Here is a 17031-nt window from a genome sequence, read left to right on the forward strand (position 1 = left end):
GACTCTTCCTTCCTTCCTCCATGTGACTAATAGAGTAGACGATGGATGGTGAACAATGGAGGCTTGTGCCTTGGACCACCAAGGCTTCTGTAGCTGCTTTCACCAAGCCTTCAGAGTAGCTCTATTCAAAGCCAGTCAGTTAAAGCAGACCTGGGAGTTCGGATGGGGTAGGAGAATGAATAAGCACATTTATATTACAATAATATATAACATGAGACAAATACAAAGTAGGCAAGTGTGAGTAAACAATGCTGCCCTTCGTATACAAAAGTGATGTTAGGGACTCACTACAAATGGATGATGAAATTCTTTTTTAAATTGTGATGGGTTTATTTTTTATTTTATTTTTTGGTGATTTTTTTGGGGGGGGGGCAGGGCAATGAAGGTTAAGTGACTTGCCCAGGGTCACACAGGTAGTAAGTGTCAAGTGTCTGAGGCCAGATTTGAACTCGGGTCCTCCTGAATCCAGGGCTGGTGCTTTATCCACTGCACCACCTAGCTGCCCCCACTTGTGATGGGTTTTTGAAGGCAAACTTATTAAATGGCTACTGTGTAAGGTGACACTTTAGTTGGAACTTAAAGGAAACTAGGGAGGCAAAGTTGAGGAGGAATTGCATTCCAGCCATCGGACAGCCAGAGAAAATGTCCAGAGCTGAGAAACAGAGTGTCTTGCTCCTGGAGCAGCCATTAGGCCAGTGTCACTGAATAGAAGATGACATTTCAGAGAGTAAGGCATAAGAAGGCTGGAAGGTGAGAGGGAGCTAGATTATAAAGGGCTATTAGGCCAAAGAGAGCATTTTGGTTGTTAGTTTTGGGTTTTTTTTGGTTTTGTTTTGGTTTTTGCTGGGCAATGAGGGTTAAGTGACTTGCCCAGGGTCACATAGCTAGTGTCAAGTGTCTGAGGCTGGATTTGAACTCAGGTGCTTCTGAATCCAGGGCTGGTGCTTTATCCACTGTGCCACCTAGCTGCCTCAGAGCATTCTGTATTTGATCATGGAGGTGACAAGAAGTCGCTGGAGTTTACTGAATAGGGGAGTGACATGGTCAAACTTGTACTTTAGGAAAATCACTTTGCTGGTTGAATGAAGGTGGGATTGGAGTGGGGAGACTTGAGGCAGGCCGACTCACCAGCAGGTTATTACAGTAATCCAGGTATGAGATGATGAGGGCTTGACAAGGGATGACTGAGACAGAAGAGAGAAGGAGGCACATACAATAGAGGTTGCAGGGATGAAATGGGTAGGCCTTGGCAAGTCCTTGGATGTGGGGGAGAGAGAATGAGGAGTCCAGGATCATTCCTATGTTGTGAGCCTGGGGGACTGGGATGGGGTTGGCCTCTATACTAATAGGGAAGGTAGGAGGGGGGAAGGCTTGGGCGGGGTGGGGGGGAGGGAGGTCAGAGCTCTGTCTTTGGACATTCGGCATGAGGTGTCTGAAAGGCACTTGGGAGATGAGAGATATGGGGTCAGCAGAGAGAGCAGGACAGGACAGGACAGGACAGGACAGGCAGGTTTGAGAACTGTGAGCATAAAGATAGCAACTGAATCCACAGGAACTGCAGAGATCACCAAGTGAAGTAAAACAGAGGGAGAAGAGAAGGGAGGAGGGTTAAAGGGGTGACCTAGATGAGGATGCAGTGAAGGATCCTCAGGAGTGTTCAGAGAGGTAGGAGAACCAGAAGAAAGCAACGTCCCAAAAAACCTAGAGAGAAGAGAGCGGGAAGGAGAGGGTGAGCCACATCGGAAGCTGCAGATACGGCAAGGAGAGTGAGGCTTGAGAAAAGGCCACTGGATTTGATCACTGCTAACTCTGGAGGGACCTGGTCGGAAGCCTGATTGTAAGGAGATAAGAAGAGAGTGAGGAGAGAAAGGGGAAGCATCTATTATAGGCATCTTGTCAAGGAGTTTAGTCCCGGGGACAGAAAAGAGGGAGGACAATAGCAGGAATGGGAGGATCCAGTGAGATTTTTTTCCTAGGATGGGGGAGTGATGGGCATGTTTGTAAGCAATGGGGAAGGAACCAAGTAGAGAGGGAGAGACTGAAAATAAGTGAGAGTGGGGATGACAGAGGGGCAATCTGTTGGAGGGGAGGGGATGGGATGGAATGGGAGTGGGTTAGCCTTGGTGAGGAACAGGGCCACCTCACTGTGTGAGATGGGGGTGAAGGAGGTGACAGTGGCAGAAGGCCTTGCGTCTTTATAGCACTTTTAAGGCTGACAAAGTACCTTTCTCACCACAACCCCATATGGTAGTTCTTCCTTCCTTCCTTCCTTCCTTCCTTCCTTCCTTCCTTCCTTCCTTCCTTCCTTCCTTCCTTCCTTCCTTCCTTCCTTCCTTCCTTCCTTCCTTCCTTCCTTCCTTCCTTCCTTCCTTCCTTCCTTCCTTCCTTCCTTCCTTCCTTCCTTCCTTCCTTCCTTCCTTCCTTCCTTCCTTCCTTCCTTCCTTCCTTCCTTCCTTCCTTCCTTCCTTCCTTCCTTCCTTCCTTCCTTCCTTCCTTCCTTCCTTCCTTCCTTCCTTCCTTCCTTCCTTCCTTCCTTCCTTCCTCCGTTTCTTCTTTCTTTCTTCATTCATTCATTTATTCATTTTTATTTATTCAAATTTTTTTCTCTGAGTTACATGTAAAAACAGATTTTAATACCGATTTTTAAAACTGTGTTTCAAATTCTCTTCCTCCCTCCCTGCCCCCCCCCACTTAAGAACTCAAGCAATTCAATATAAGTTATACATGTGCAGTTGTGCAAAACATTTCCACATTAGTCAGGCTGTGAAAGAAAACAAACAAAAAATGATACCATCAGTTCTTTTTCTGGAGATGGATTGCATTTTTCTAAGTCCTTCAGAGTTGTCCTGGATCATTGCATTGCTGAAAATAAGCAAGTCATTCGCAGCAGATCATCTTATAATATTGCTGTTATTTTGTATACAGTACATTTCACTTTGCATCAGCTCCTGTATGTCTCTCCATGCCTTTCCAACAGCATCCTGCTCATCATTTCCCACAGCACAATAGGGTTCCATCCCAATCTCATCCCACAATTTGTTCAGCCATTCCCCAATTGATGGATATCACCTCAATTTCAAATTCAACTTTTTAAAAATCTCTTTTAGGATATGTGGTAGGTAGCATAAGAATCAGGCTCAAACCCAGGCTCTAAAGTGTTAATGGCCTTGCCCAAAGTATTGGAACACTATCTGAGGTAGGATTCAAACCCAAGCCTCTTGACAGAAAGGTACAGTGGAAATAACACTGGATGGAGACCCAGAGGATCTGGATTCAACTCCTACTTCTGCCACTTAAAAGCTTCACAGGGGCAGCTAGGTGGTGCAGTGGATAAAGCACTGGCCCTGGATTCAGGAGGACCTGAGTTCAAATCCAGCCTCAGACACTTAACACTTACTAGCTGTGTGACCCCTGGCAAGTCACTTAACCCCAATTGCCTCACCAAAAAAAAAAAAAAAACCAACAAAAAAACTTCATAACCTTCCCCAAGGTGTGCTCCACTTCAGGATTTCTACCTGTAAATGGAAGGGGTTGGGTTAGGTCATTTCTAAGGCTCCTTTCAGTTCTAAATCTATGATCCTCCCTAAAACAGTACACATTAACTACCTTGATAACATAGAAAATTACCATTTTAATGATCAAAAATGATTGCCCTTTACACCTTTTTGTATATAGTATATTATGGAGTCTTGTTTAAAGAAAGGTGTCGGGCAGCTAGGTGGCGCAGTGGATAGAGCACCGGCCCTGGAGTCAGGAGTACCTGAGTTCAAATCTGGCCTCAGACACTTAACACTTACTAGCTGTGAGACCCTGGGCAAGTCACTTAACCCCAATTGCCTCACTTAAAAAAAAAAAAAGAAATTAAGGTGTCACAGAATCTGTAGAGAAGTAAGACCCCCTAAAAGTGGCAAAATATAAGTTTTTGTATACCATGCAGTAAAACCTATGTATCCTTTAGGGGTCCTATAATGACTGCCAAGTAACTCCTATGGATACTAGAGACCATTCAACAAATCCCTGACATCAAATATCACTTTCTTTGGCTATATGGCATTCTGGATAGCAACAAACACTTAGAAATAAGAATTTTAAAAACATGTTACCTTCAAGTTTAGAAGTTATTAGTATTTTGCTGACATATAAATATATTAAAGGGATATACTTTGTATAAGCAAGATGTTCAAGCTGGCTTGACAGGGAGAAGGACTGTTTTTTAAGGAAATATGTAAATATTGCATTAAGATATTCAGGGGTTATATTGTTCATACTTTGTGATGCATGTAGTACAATGTTATACATGTTATAATTGGCCAATAAATATTGATTTTAAGATTTCCAAAGGGAAATTAAAATTTTTTCACAAGTATTTCTCTTACAGACAAATTAAATAATTGTCCTTTAGGACCCTCCTCTCTCTCTCTCTCTCTCTCTCTCTCTCTCTCTCTCTCTCTCTCCCCGCCCCCCACCTCCCTCCCTCCCTCTCCTATGTTTGTGCATCTGATTTCTAGAAATCACTGCCAAAATCATCATCAAGATCGAAATTAAGACATGAAATATACATATTTTGATAGCTTCTGCTGGGGAAGAATAGATCCAATTAAAAAAATGTTAACAGCTTTTCAAACATTCTAAAAACCAGAAAGTGGAAATGCATATTGGAATGCAAACCCCAAAATAGATCATATCTTTGACAAGCTTATTGATAAAATCATTGCATACTTCAAAAAGTTTTTTTTAATTGGTTCCTAGTCTGGAATTAGACAAATGAAAGTATTATCCTTAACTAGTCATTTAAATGTTGAAACAGAATCTTTAAAAAGTTCATCATATCTAAGAAAATGAATGCCATTCCCCTCCGCCATTTTTTCTAAGAATGAAATCCTTTTCAGTCTAACTGAACACAAATTTATTAATATATGAAGAGCATTGTGCTGCCTAGCAGAGCAGATAAATAAGGCAATGCCCTTGGCCTCAGAGAAGCATGAATAATAACAATAATGCGTAACAGAAGCATAAAGTACCATGTAAGGTCTTTGCTTGGAACAACTCAGAAATATTTGTCAACGTTTCCTGAAACCACTTTCCAAGTTTATTCAGTAATTATTATTTTAAACTGAAGTGTAGTCTTCTACCTTCTGATTATATCAACATACTAAATACAGACATCAAGATCTCAGTGTATTGAACTCCGTTTTTAGGGAAGCATCCTAATTCAGTCCCTGGGGAATGTGGTAGGTAGGATTTGTGTTTTGGGTGGCAGTTGGACTAGATGACCCTAGGGATCCCTTCCAACTCTGCAGTGTTGGGATTCTATAACTCATTTCTTATTCTGTATCTGCTTATCCAATAACACTGCCTTCGAGGTCTTAAATATCCCAGTAACCTACCTACTCGTGTATGCATATGGTCTTGCTAGAGCAAAGATGGCTCTTCATTAAGAACAGGTCATGTCAGAGTAGCATTCTATTCATTTCTGGCAGCACACTTCAGTTTCAACAGGGCTAGAAGCATAGTTTGGGAACTGGAAGGTATTTGACAGTTGTGCTATATTTTTTTTTTTTAGTGAGGCAATTGGGGTTAAGTGACTTGCCCAGGGTCACACAGCTAGTAAGTGTCATGTGTCTGAGGCCGGATATGAACTCAGTCAGGTACTCCTGACTCCAGGGCCAGTGCTCTATCCATTGAGCCACCTAGCTGCCCCTCAGTCGTGCTATTCTTTTGGAGAAAGAAAATGGAGATATGTGGGTGCCATTGATTGAACAGGTTGAGGAACTCAGCCTCAATTCACAGTCATTAAAGACTTGATGGAGTTCTCTAGTAGAGTGCTCCAAAGATTAGTCATTAACTATAGGTTCTTTCAATGTATTTTTTTATTAATGACTTGGTGGAAAGTATTGATGGAACTCTTGAACAACATGGAAAATGCTTCAGAGAGGAGAAAGATGAAAGATCCCTGACGTATCCAGAATGGTGGCCTTGATGTGGCGATTTGAAATGTAATAGAGTTCAATGTAGAGTCCTACAGTTACTTGTGCGTTCAATTGCTTAGCCACCAATACAGGAGAGGGAGAAGTATGGTATGACAATTTCCATGGGGAAAGGAGCTTGAGATTTACATTAGACTTCCCCTACGTCTAAGTCAGTGATACGACAGCCAGAACATCCCCCCAAACCTAATATCATGTTAGGCGCTGGCATGATGTACACAATGATGGAGGTGAGACTTGGCTGTGCTTTGCCTCATTTGTTCCACTGTGGAAAGGTCCCTTTCTGAGTCACATTTTAGGAAGGACACTCATAATTTCGAGAGCTTTTGGAGGACAGCAATTGAATTGGATTATCATTCAAAGAAAGTGAAGATGTTTTGCTTAGTGAATGGAATCGTGATGTCTATTTTCTAGAATTCACTGTGCTTTCATATGGAAGGACTGGGTTGGTTTTATTTGGCCATTGGACCAATACATAGAAGTTGCAGAGGCAGTCTTTTTGGCTCAGTTTAAGAGAAAAAAAAAATCCCTGATGCCTGGAACTATTCCAAGGTAGAATGGGCTACTTTGGGAGAAAAGGGGGTTTGTTTCCCTTCTCTGGGAATCTTTACATGGAAGCCAGATGACCCTTTGTCAGGGTAGTGATAATAATGGAGGTTCCTGTTCAGAGGTCATAAAATCTAAACTCCTACCTGCAATCCTGTCTGAGATTGAGGATCTTTGGCTACTCCATAAGACTTAAAGAAGTTCTAGCTGGCTACATATAGCCAGTTAATCATGTATTGGCTTACATTTGTAACGATTGGAATGACGCCACTTGCTGGAGACTTACTGTAGGAAAGCTCCACCTTGAGGAGAAGGCGCCTGAGGGTAAGACGTGGCTTTTCTTTTGGCGTCAAGTGAAGTTGGCTTGTGGGAGGAAGAGAGGGCAAGGTTGGCTCTCTCACTTTTTTTTTTTTAAAGTGAGGCAATTGGGGTTAAGTGACTTGCCCAGGGTCACACAGCTAGTAAGTGTCAAGTGTCCTAGGCCGGATTTGAACTCAGGTACTCCTGACTCCAGGGCTGGTGCTCTATCCACTGCACCACCTAGCTGCCCCCCCTCACTCTCTTTTCATGAGGACTCTGGTGGAGAGTACAGCTAAAAATGAGATGAATCTAGGCCTTTCTCTCTTCACCAAATTCTTATTTCTTTAATAAATGCCTAAAAGTCTAAACTCTTGCTAAAGCTTATAATTTATTGGTGACCACTCATTAGATATTTTAGACAGACTAGCTAGAATTTTAGCCCCTTACACATTGTTTCTGTAGGCTTAATCTGAATAGTTCTTAGTGACAATTTTGTTACGACATGATTCACAATATGCAAAACTGCTTCCCTTCCTTTCCTCCTGTTTATGCTTTCATATCTAGTATAAGATGCTGATTATCCATAACACTGACTTCTGCTTCCAGAAGTCCAAGATAACACCTAGGAAATGGTATTTTCCACCTTCTTTTTGTACCCTGTTCTGGCTTGGGGCCGGTCCTGACCACCGATTTCTCCTTCAGCTTAAAAATTTTCCTAGCTTGTAGAAACCATATTTTAACTAATTTTACTTTTCCTGATTTAAATATGGGGAACATGTAAAATAATTATTGTATTTTCTGACATGGTCTACTAACCAGGAATGTCTTATAAATATACCTCAAAATTAAAGCTGCTTTAAGCCATGAAATGCCTCTAATCTTAACTCTACACCTGACGCTCATTTGTTGTGATAAATTACATAACCTCCATACATTTTGAAATCTGCTAACTCCAAGCACCTTTTCTGCCTGATCATGAGACCTTTCATTTGATCTCTTTCCCCAAGTCTCTACTGTGCATGGGCTGTATGTGTGTTCAGTAGGAATGAGGTCTATTGGACTCTGTTCTGGGCTGAACTTTTTGGACCCTGATGAAGTCTTGAGCTACTTCTAGGGTCTGCCTGAATTCATATCAATTCATTATTATAATGATGTTTTTGTGCTTCTCCTCACATTTACTCATGATAGGAAGCACTGTGAGGAAAAAGGAGATTCTGTGGAGGATCTAGAAGGACACAAAACAAGCAAGCTTTGCAAAAATAGACATTTTTCTATTTCCTATTTGTAATTTTCAAAGTATAGGGATGTAGAACAACACATTCTAGAAAAAGTATCTTTTATCTTAGGGGGGTAAGGAAATAGGGCCTTTCTAAAACTCCTCCTAGTTAATAGAGGGCAACAATGTAAAGAGAACCAGAATAGCTCCTGGTATGCTCAACACAACCAAGAAATATGTGGTGATGCTTCACCACATGCAGTAGTGTTGCAGATCCTGTTGCTTTCAAGGCAGGCTGTCCCACTTCTGGAAAGGTCTAATTGTTCTGAATTTTTTTTTTCTAACTCAGTTGAGTCCAAATCTGCCTCTTGGTAATTTTTTTTTTTGCCCAATGTTACAAGTTCTATCTTCTGCAGCCAAGCAGAGCTAGTCTAATTGTTCTTCCACCTGACAGTCCCTCATATTTGAAGGTAAGTCTCCATCTATTTCCCGGTGCCCCAATACTAGGAAGCCTTTTTTCTAGGGTAAACACCTCCATTTTCCAATCAATTCTCAAACCACCCAGGTTAATTCTTTTCTATGTCCTCTCAATCCTCAATGAAGGATCGACAATTGCACCAGAAGCCAGCTTTCTGAAAGTCACAGGATTGTGACTATAGCATTCAGGCTATCCACCTATTAGTGCTTCCTATAGTTATATGAATGATCTGGCTTCTTTTCCATTCATACATTGCTGCATGATGTTTCCCATACCACTTACTGCATGCAAGTAAGCATCCCAAATTTGTTGCTGCCTCCTTATGCCCACTGAGTCTTGGGACACCTCCAATTTTGGTTCTTTGTAGATTGCAATGTTCCATGGTGTGCCACCAAACACCATCTCTATGACAATACTGAGGCTAAAAAAGGGTGTGTGTGTGTGTGTGTAGAAATAGCCTGGAATTCCACTAAAAGACTGAGACTAAGAAATCCAACGGAAGTAGAAGTTCCAAGTATGCATAGGGTACTAGCAGAGCATTGTTTATTGTAGCCAAAAGCAATTTCATGGTTTCAGCTTCTAACAAATACATTAGGAAATCCTATAGGATAAAGAAGAGTTGAAGTTTTAACTTAGCTATTTTTCTAGTTTCTTGTAGCTTTTGACAGATGTCTTCTTTTTCTTTATTCCTAAGGAAGGGCATATGAAACTAAGGAGGGATGTATTCAAAGCATTTGGCTTTTTTCTGGTGTTGATTACGGGGCAGTCAAGTCTATAAAGTAAGCTTAAATTTCCTCTATGTAAAATTGTACCTTGCATATGTGAGAGGGGCTTCTCCTCTTTTACCTCTTTGTTCAGAACCTTCTGGAATTTACTTTCTGAAATGGGTCCCATTCAAAATCTAGCTCCCTAAACTAATACAATTCTGGTTAAAAACACAAACAAAACGGGGGCAGCTAGGTGGCACAGTGGATAAAGCACCAGCCCTGGATTCAGGAGGACCTGAGTTCAAATTTGACCTCAGACACTTGACACTTACTAGCTGTGTGACCCTGGGCAAGTCACTTAACCCTCACTGCCCTGCCAAAAACCAAAAACACAATCGAAAGAAAGAAAGAAATTAGGGAGTTTTCTTTTCTATGAATTCCTAATGATGTCACTTGTGTATTTCTGGATTTGTGGCATGGTGTGGTGGACCAAGCATTGGACTTGTCCTGGGAAGATGTAAAGTTCAAATTCTCCCTCTAACATTAACCAGTTCAGTTAACTGGCAATTCAATTAAGTGCTGACTATATTCAAGGCTTTGGGAATTTGAGACAAAAAACCAAAAGAATGCTTGCTCTCAAGAAGTTTACATTTGCTTAATCTCTGTTTCTCAGTTTCCCCCCTGTAAAAAAGGGGATTTTGTGTGTAGCATCTACCATTCAGGGCTGTAAGGCTCAAATGAAGAAGTTTTGCAGACTTTAAAGTGCTATACAAATAGCAGTGGTTTTTATAAAAGTTCTTGAAAACTCCTGCTTGAAATGTGTAGGAACTCAAGTGCTAGAACCAGGAGAAAAGAGGAATGATAATTTGGGTATGAGTGTGCTGAAGACCCCTGGGCCTGAGGAGCCCACCAGCTCTGGAAACAATGAAAGTCACTGGGCTGGTAAGGAGTTGAAAGCCTAAGGGGCAAAGGTCTCCTGGCCTAATTCCATTGGGAGACTGCTGGTTTCCAAAGATGCTGACTTGGTTGAGAATGGTGTAAGGCCAAGGCCTGGTTTCACCACAGACCAATACTTAGATTGTCGTTTATCTTTATCTACTCTTTCTCCTTCTCCAGTGTAGAAAGGGGGAAGATGAAAACAATATGGTTGGACTTGGTTGGGGTCACAAAATAAGCCAAAGCAAAGAAGAGAAATTGAGTTTTCTTATGACCATTCCTGGAGCCTTGAAAAACCAACTCCTTAAAATGGGTATTTCTTAATAAAAGTAAAAAAATATATATTTTTCTTGTGTATCAGAAATATTTGGTGTACATTTTTACTCTAAATCATAAAGAAGATTTAAATCTAAAGTAGACCATCAACAACATCCAGGGATTTTTTTTTTTAAGCTAGGAAGGGTATTAATACATCTTTGTTCTTCTTTTTTTTAAGTGAGGCAATTGGGGTTAAGTGACTTGCCCAGGGTCACACAGCTAGCATGTGTTAAGTGTCTGAGGCCGGATCTGAACTCAGGTACTCCTGACTCCAGGGCCAGTGCTCTATCCACTGCGCCACCTAGCTGCCCCCTGTTCTTCTTAATAATATGTTAACATCTTTTCTCCAGCATTTTAAAGAACAAACAAGGTGAAACAGCACATGAAGAGATCAGTGGGAGACATAAGATATATTAATACTGGTCCAGATGTTTGGGATCTAGGAAAAAATGTCCTTCCTAAAAATTTGGGTGTATGTCAAGGGGGAAAAATTCACAACAAATATGAAAAACACTGATTTACAGCTCGGTATTTCTTTAGCTTAGTCATCTGATGCAGGCAAGTTAGGAAAGGGACACTGGAAATTCTGTATGCCCTTGGATTTCTGAGAGCCAAAAGATACTGTAACTTATCTGTTTGGCTCTGTTAATACAGCTTACTTAATTTGCATATAAGCAACCATTTGGTTTAGGCTTAACATACAGATCTATAATAATACATCTATATTATTATATATTATGTATGTTACATATATGATTATGATTATTATATTATTAAGGCATGTATTTTTAAAAACTCATTTTTGTTCAGATTTCCATTTTTCCTTTATATTTTTCTTTTTTGAGTACTTATAAAAGTTTACACTGTGGAACAATTCCACTGCTTGCTGCTAGGCACTAAGTCTATATGACTTCTTTCTGGCAAGAATATATAATAATTTTAAAACTTGGCACAAAAAATACCATTTTTCTGTAGGAGAAAATATTTTGGTTATGTGGTTGCAATTAAAAAAAGTAATCATGTCCCTGGTTTTTGTTTTATAATAAAATTATACTAAAAGGGACAAATATCTTTTTAGTCACCTGCCTGTAAAACTATCTCTTAAGATTAACTTCTGGCTGGTGTACAGAACAATTTCACAAACGTCCTCTTTTTATTAAAAGTGCCTAACATCACTACTTAATAAAACCTTCCCCAGATTGATTTTTTAAACCCTTAAGGGCTACATATTCTTTTACTATACAGGCTTATGAAATATGAGCTACTTACTATTTTAACTAAAAGAGCAGAAGCCATATTTCTCATTTTTTCCCTTCCCTAAAAGCCACACGCATATGCTAAAAGTACTCCACCAAACCACTTCTTGCATGTGAAATCCTTCATTCTGCAGAGGCCAACACTTCAAAGTTAATTGAGGATGGAAGGAAATCTTAGAAGATTAAATTGATTGAGGTGAAATGTGTTATGCACATATTTCACCTTTTTTTTTTTGACAGAAATCAATCTAATTTGAGTCAACTTGACCAGTTTCACAGTAAAAGATATGGGAAGGTGAAAGGGAGGGAGACTTAAGCCTGTGCTCATGTATACTTCACAGAAGAATCAGTTTAAAAAGATTATTTTGAAATCATTGTGGTATTAACAAATCACTAAAAATCAGTCCTGGCTGAGCCATCTATTTGCACTCTTGCCTTTGTGGTCCAGAGTAGCTGATGAGCAGCTTTCTTTTCTTTGGGTGAAGGTAACTGACTTCACTTGCTAATAGGCTTCATGACAGCAGGAACTGGGGTTACTTTTGGTTGCTCCTTGTCAGTTAGATCACAATATTTCACTATCCATCTGTTTTGTGTCTAAACAACTTGAATACGAGATTTTTTGCATTTGTTTTAGGGTTTTTATTTTAGCTTCTATATTTTAAGCCAAGTTATCAGAGGAGTTGTTTCTTAAAAGGCTTTTATATAGGACATTGCTGAAAATATCACGTAAACCGTTTTCTATCAAACCATATTTTAAATATCGTAAAGAGGTGGCCGATTCAAGGACTCTTAGAAATGAATAATCGCCCCTGACTCGTCTATTCTGTAATTCTCTCCCCCCAATATCCCCCCCCCAGATTATTCTGCTGAAGCAACCCACACCTCTGTGACACACGTCCCATTCAAAGTGCCACCTCCTAAGCAAAGTGATAAGAAGATACTCATTGTTGGTCCTTGCACATGGGATGAAACACCACTTCTCCTTGGTTACAGCGTGTACTTCGGACCACCCCCTGGCAAGGCAAATGTTGACTTAACTGTTCAAACTGGGCATTTTTAACTCTTCTTCCTCCCGCCTGCACGATTCCAAGTCCGGAAGTGAAATTAAAGCCCAACCTTGATGAGTGAGATCCCCCGGCCCTGGGGAAGCATGGAGGATTCGGGTATTGTAGTCACTCGTCCTTTGTTAAGCGTGGAGATGCCAAGGATCGGTACTCGTCCACGCGTGTTAGTAGAGCATCTCTCGAGAACGTAACTGGGAATGTCACGGGCCCTGAGTCGGGGGTCCCTGGGAGGCTGTGAGGGGATGGAAGGAGGATCCTCGACCCACTTGGCTGCCCTCAAGCCCCTCGCTTAGGAGAGGGACGTAGGTGACCTGCCTTCTAGTGGACGTGGGCACGAGCGGACCTCGGTTCAGGGGGTGGGAAGCCGCCTGTTCCCCGGGCACTCTCCAGGCTGGGGGAAAGGGGGACGCGAGCTGGCCAAGGTCACGGACACGAGTGGGGCGGGGCGGGAGACTTTCAATTATCTCCACAGAGTCGGGGGCGCGGGTGGGTTTGTACATTTCACCCCCCCCAGGCCCCGGGGCTGCCCTCCCGTTCCGCGCCGAGGAGAGCCGCCGGAGGGGGGCGCACTGGGCTACGGGACCCGAGGCACCCGAGGCCGCGGCTCCCGGCAGCCGCTCGCCCGCCCTCTGTCGGCGAAAGGCGGAGGCCACTCGTCGGGGCGCGGGCAGCTGGGGTCTCGCGAGCCCGGAACTCGGCCGGGCTGCGCAGAGGCCGCGGACCGGGGTCAGCGGGAGGAGGAATGCGGGGTGGGGAGAGTTCGGGCCCGGGCACACACAGCCCTCTACGTCACTTCCGCCGTTAGGCCAGCCCCTCCCCATTCCGGCTGCGGAAGTGGGAAGCGGGAGCGGGTCCGAGGTCCTGGGAAACGCGGAAAGGGCTGGAGAGGCGGGGCTTGGCTGAGGGGGCGGGGACTAGGAGCGGGGGCGGGGCTGGGCAGGCGCGCGCGCGGCGAGCGTGGCCGGGGACCCTCCTCCTTTCTCCTCCCCCCTCCTGCTCCCTCCCGCGGCGGGAGCGCGCGCACGCGCGGTCACGCCGGCTCGGCTTCTCGAAGCCCGGGGCGTTCCTCTTCCTAGCCCCCAGCGCGGGCCGCCCCGCCCCGCCGTCCTCTCCCGGTCTCTCTCGGCGGGTGAGTCTACGGCGGCTGCCCTCTCTGGGGGTGCCGGGGTGCGCGCGCAGGCGGGAGGGGGGCCGGGGGCGAGTAGGGAGCACGCGGGCCCCGCGGGCGCGCGCTCGCGCGGTGGGGAAGGGGGAAGGGATGGGCGGGGAGGAATGGGGGCGTCGGCCGGTGCGACCGTCCCCCGCGTGTCCGGGAGGAGCCTCGTGGGCGCGCGGACTCCGCCCTCCCGTCCGCTTCCCGGAGGGGGGCGGAGTGGGTGACCCTCCCCTCCAAGGTGCAGCCCCCCAAGGGGCGAGGCTTGGGAGGGGGCAGGGTGGGCGCCACCCCGCGGGTGGGCGGGCGAGAGGCTGGAGCAGGCGCGCGCGTGTGCGTGTTTGGAGGCGGGGGTGCCCACGAGGGAGTGGGTGGGCGCGGGTGTCGCCTCCGCCCGGACGCCAGCGCCGCTTCTCTCCCGGTTTCTTTTGCAGATGCTGCCGCTGCAGGGGGTGGTGGGAGCAGCCGTGGGACGCGTGGCCCGCGCCGCGCGGGGGTGACCGCGGGCATTGCGGGGCTCCTCTCCCCTGGCCCTTCTCCTCCTCTCTCTCCTCCTCCGCTCGCCCCCAGCCCCCGGCCGCTGACCCCAGAGACTTTGTAGCCAGCAGCAACTCCGGGGCAGTTTCGATGGAAAATGAAGGTAAAGGCCGTGGGCAGCTCCGTGGATTGGCCAGGAGTGGAGGGTGTGGCCCTCGCGGGAGCGGGGCTCTGGTGGTTAATTTCCCCCCCCCCTTTTTTCCTCCCCCTTCTCACTACCCCTTCCTTTGAGGGGTGGCGGAAGCACCGGTGACCGGCCCTCCGGCCGCCTGGAGCTGCTTGGGGGCGGGGGTCCTAGGGCTCCCCGAAGGTCTGCCGGCTCAGGAACCTCGGGGCATTCTTAGGCAACAGGGGATGGAAAAGTTTGGCTGCAGATTCGATTTGAGGGGGCGTGCAGAACTGGAATGGGAAGATGGGGGTCACAGAGAGACCCGGGCCGGGGGGCACCCCCCTCCCCATCCCTGATGACTCGAGGAGGGGTGCCGCTGTCACGGTGGGCATTCTCCTGGTCCCTTCGCTGGCGCCCCCGGGCACCTGCCTGTTAGTCTCCACTTTTATTTTCCTGCTTCCTGAAAACGGGCAGGGGTCCTCCCCATCCAGGCTTTTAAGATGGCTTGACTCTTAAGCCTTACGGGCGGAGAAACACCGAGAGCCGGTGGGCAGAGAGAGGGACCAGAATCTTCCGTGAATCCACACTCTCCCACTTAACAAAATGAAGTCTGAAACCCCCCTCCCCCTCCCCCCCCCTCCTCCCCCCCCCCTCACCTTTGTCTTCTGCCTCCGCCAGCCCCCTTCTGGGATCGTAGGTAGCGAATTCACGGTGATAGTCGCTGCTTTGGACTGTTCCAGCTCTCTCTCAGGATGGCTCCCCTCGGGTCTAGTTCTGGGTAGCTTGTCCCCAGATCTGTGGCACAGGCACCTCTCTCTAATCCTCACCTGCAAGAAACTTTTAGTTCATTCATTCCTTGGACAAGTGCTCCCTCCCTCATCCTGATCGCCAGGGCACGCACTTGGTTTTTCCTTTTCCCTCGGATATCTGGGTGAGGACAACCTTACCTTCTCAGGTTTCCAGAGATTTTGCTTCCAGGACTGGGTCTTTCCTTCCTTCACCCATCCTGGAAGTCGTTTATTGGAGACGTGGTTAGTCTGGGCCTTGGAATATTTGTGTGGGGTTTTTTTGTTTGTTTGTTTTCGAGGCAGTGAGGGTTAAGTGACTTGCCCAGGGTCACACAGCTAGTAGGTGTCAGGTGTCTGAGTCGGGATTTGAACTCTGGTTTTCCTGAGTCCAGGGCTGGTGCTTTATCCACTGTGCCACCTAGCTGCCCCCGGAATATTTGTTTTCAAAATCTCATCCTCTGCCTGACATAAAGGCTCCTCTTTTGGGTTAGGATGCCTTCTTCTCTTCCTGTCAATTGACATTTGGGCCCCCTCCTCTCTCAAGGTCGTGGGACTCCAAGACCCTTGTGGTTTAGACTATCAACGTTTCCCTACAGCTCTAAGACCCTCCAGTCTTAGCTACTTCCCATGCTGATCTGAAGTCCCTGGTGGACCATGCCAGGTCCTTGGCAGAACTGAGAATGACAGGCATAGACACCTGTTCTGAACTTAGCTGGACACTCTTCTTTTCCAAGCATTCAGGTTACTTCATCATGACTGATGCTCGTAGCACGAAATGGCTTAATAGAAATCCGGCTCATGATTAAAACAATTCTTTCAATAATAACAGGATAAATCCACATTTTGTGAACTCTTCTAGGCACCTCGAGTCCATTTCTAAGGGATGTGTTGTTTATCTTTGACCTTAATGGGCATGGACATAAAAGTGTTGAAAGGTTTCTTCTGTTTGTTCCGTAATGAAGTAATAGATTACGTTAGCTCCGAGTTCTATTTTTTAACATGCCAATTTTGAAATAGAATGAGATCTCTAATTTGTGTACGTTAGAAATCCAGGTATATGTTGGTTTGTTGCTTGTTGTGGACCTTGTGTGTGTGTGTGTGTGTGTGTGTGTGTGTACACACACATACGTACATGTTTTATTGTTTGGCCAGTGCCTGAATAAACATTATTTAGATGGGCTTGGACTGTGGTTTACTAGCATTCTCTGGCATTTTGTAAGACACTTGTGGATACAGATCTAAGTATGCATCTTTGTTTTGAAACTGTTTGACCTGAAAGAACTTTCTTTTAAATTTTAAATTTAAATTAACTAATTTAAATTAAATTTAAAATTTAAAGGACTCTGAGGGAAGTCTGTTTTCAATTGAAGGAGGCTGAAAGTAGCCTTTAACTATCAGGTGTTAGAGATGAAGGAATCTTTTATGTCCTGTGAGAACCGTAGGTTATGTAGGAAATACAATCTGACCTTTGTATGTATTTGGTATAATCTTAGGTATCCATCAGGGATCCGCTCAGGTGATACTGGACTGTTAATGTGTACATTCTGGAAGGCTAAGGTGTACATTTAGAGGTATAAATATTGTTTTAATTGTCTGTGGCTCCAACATTTGGTTAGGACATCGAGGTTGGCTACTA

General features: G+C 44.9%; 1 protein-coding gene across 5 annotated transcripts in view; it reads left to right on the forward strand.

Moving 5' to 3' along the window:
• The window catches only part of ATP2C1 (ATPase secretory pathway Ca2+ transporting 1), a 124471-nt gene that overhangs the window by 15025 nt on the left and 92415 nt on the right, over nucleotides 1-17031 (forward strand). Inside the window, exons 1-2 of one of the 5 annotated variants that reach the window (XM_043966552.1) lie at nucleotides 13914-13937; nucleotides 14396-14601. The exons of 1 other annotated variant lie outside the window; for it this stretch is intronic. In XM_043966552.1, the coding sequence (XP_043822487.1) occupies nucleotides 14596-14601 (6 nt within the window). In that variant the 5' untranslated portion in view covers nucleotides 13914-13937; nucleotides 14396-14595. Of the gene's footprint in view, nucleotides 1-13846; nucleotides 13938-14079; nucleotides 14203-14290; nucleotides 14602-17031 lie in introns of those variants that run through there. 3 more of the 5 variants (XM_043966550.1, XM_043966553.1, XM_043966549.1) reach the window with 3 other exon arrangements.

This window comes from Dromiciops gliroides, chromosome 5, assembly GCF_019393635.1.
Source record: "Dromiciops gliroides isolate mDroGli1 chromosome 5, mDroGli1.pri, whole genome shotgun sequence".
Classification (NCBI taxonomy): domain Eukaryota; kingdom Metazoa; phylum Chordata; class Mammalia; order Microbiotheria; family Microbiotheriidae; genus Dromiciops; species Dromiciops gliroides.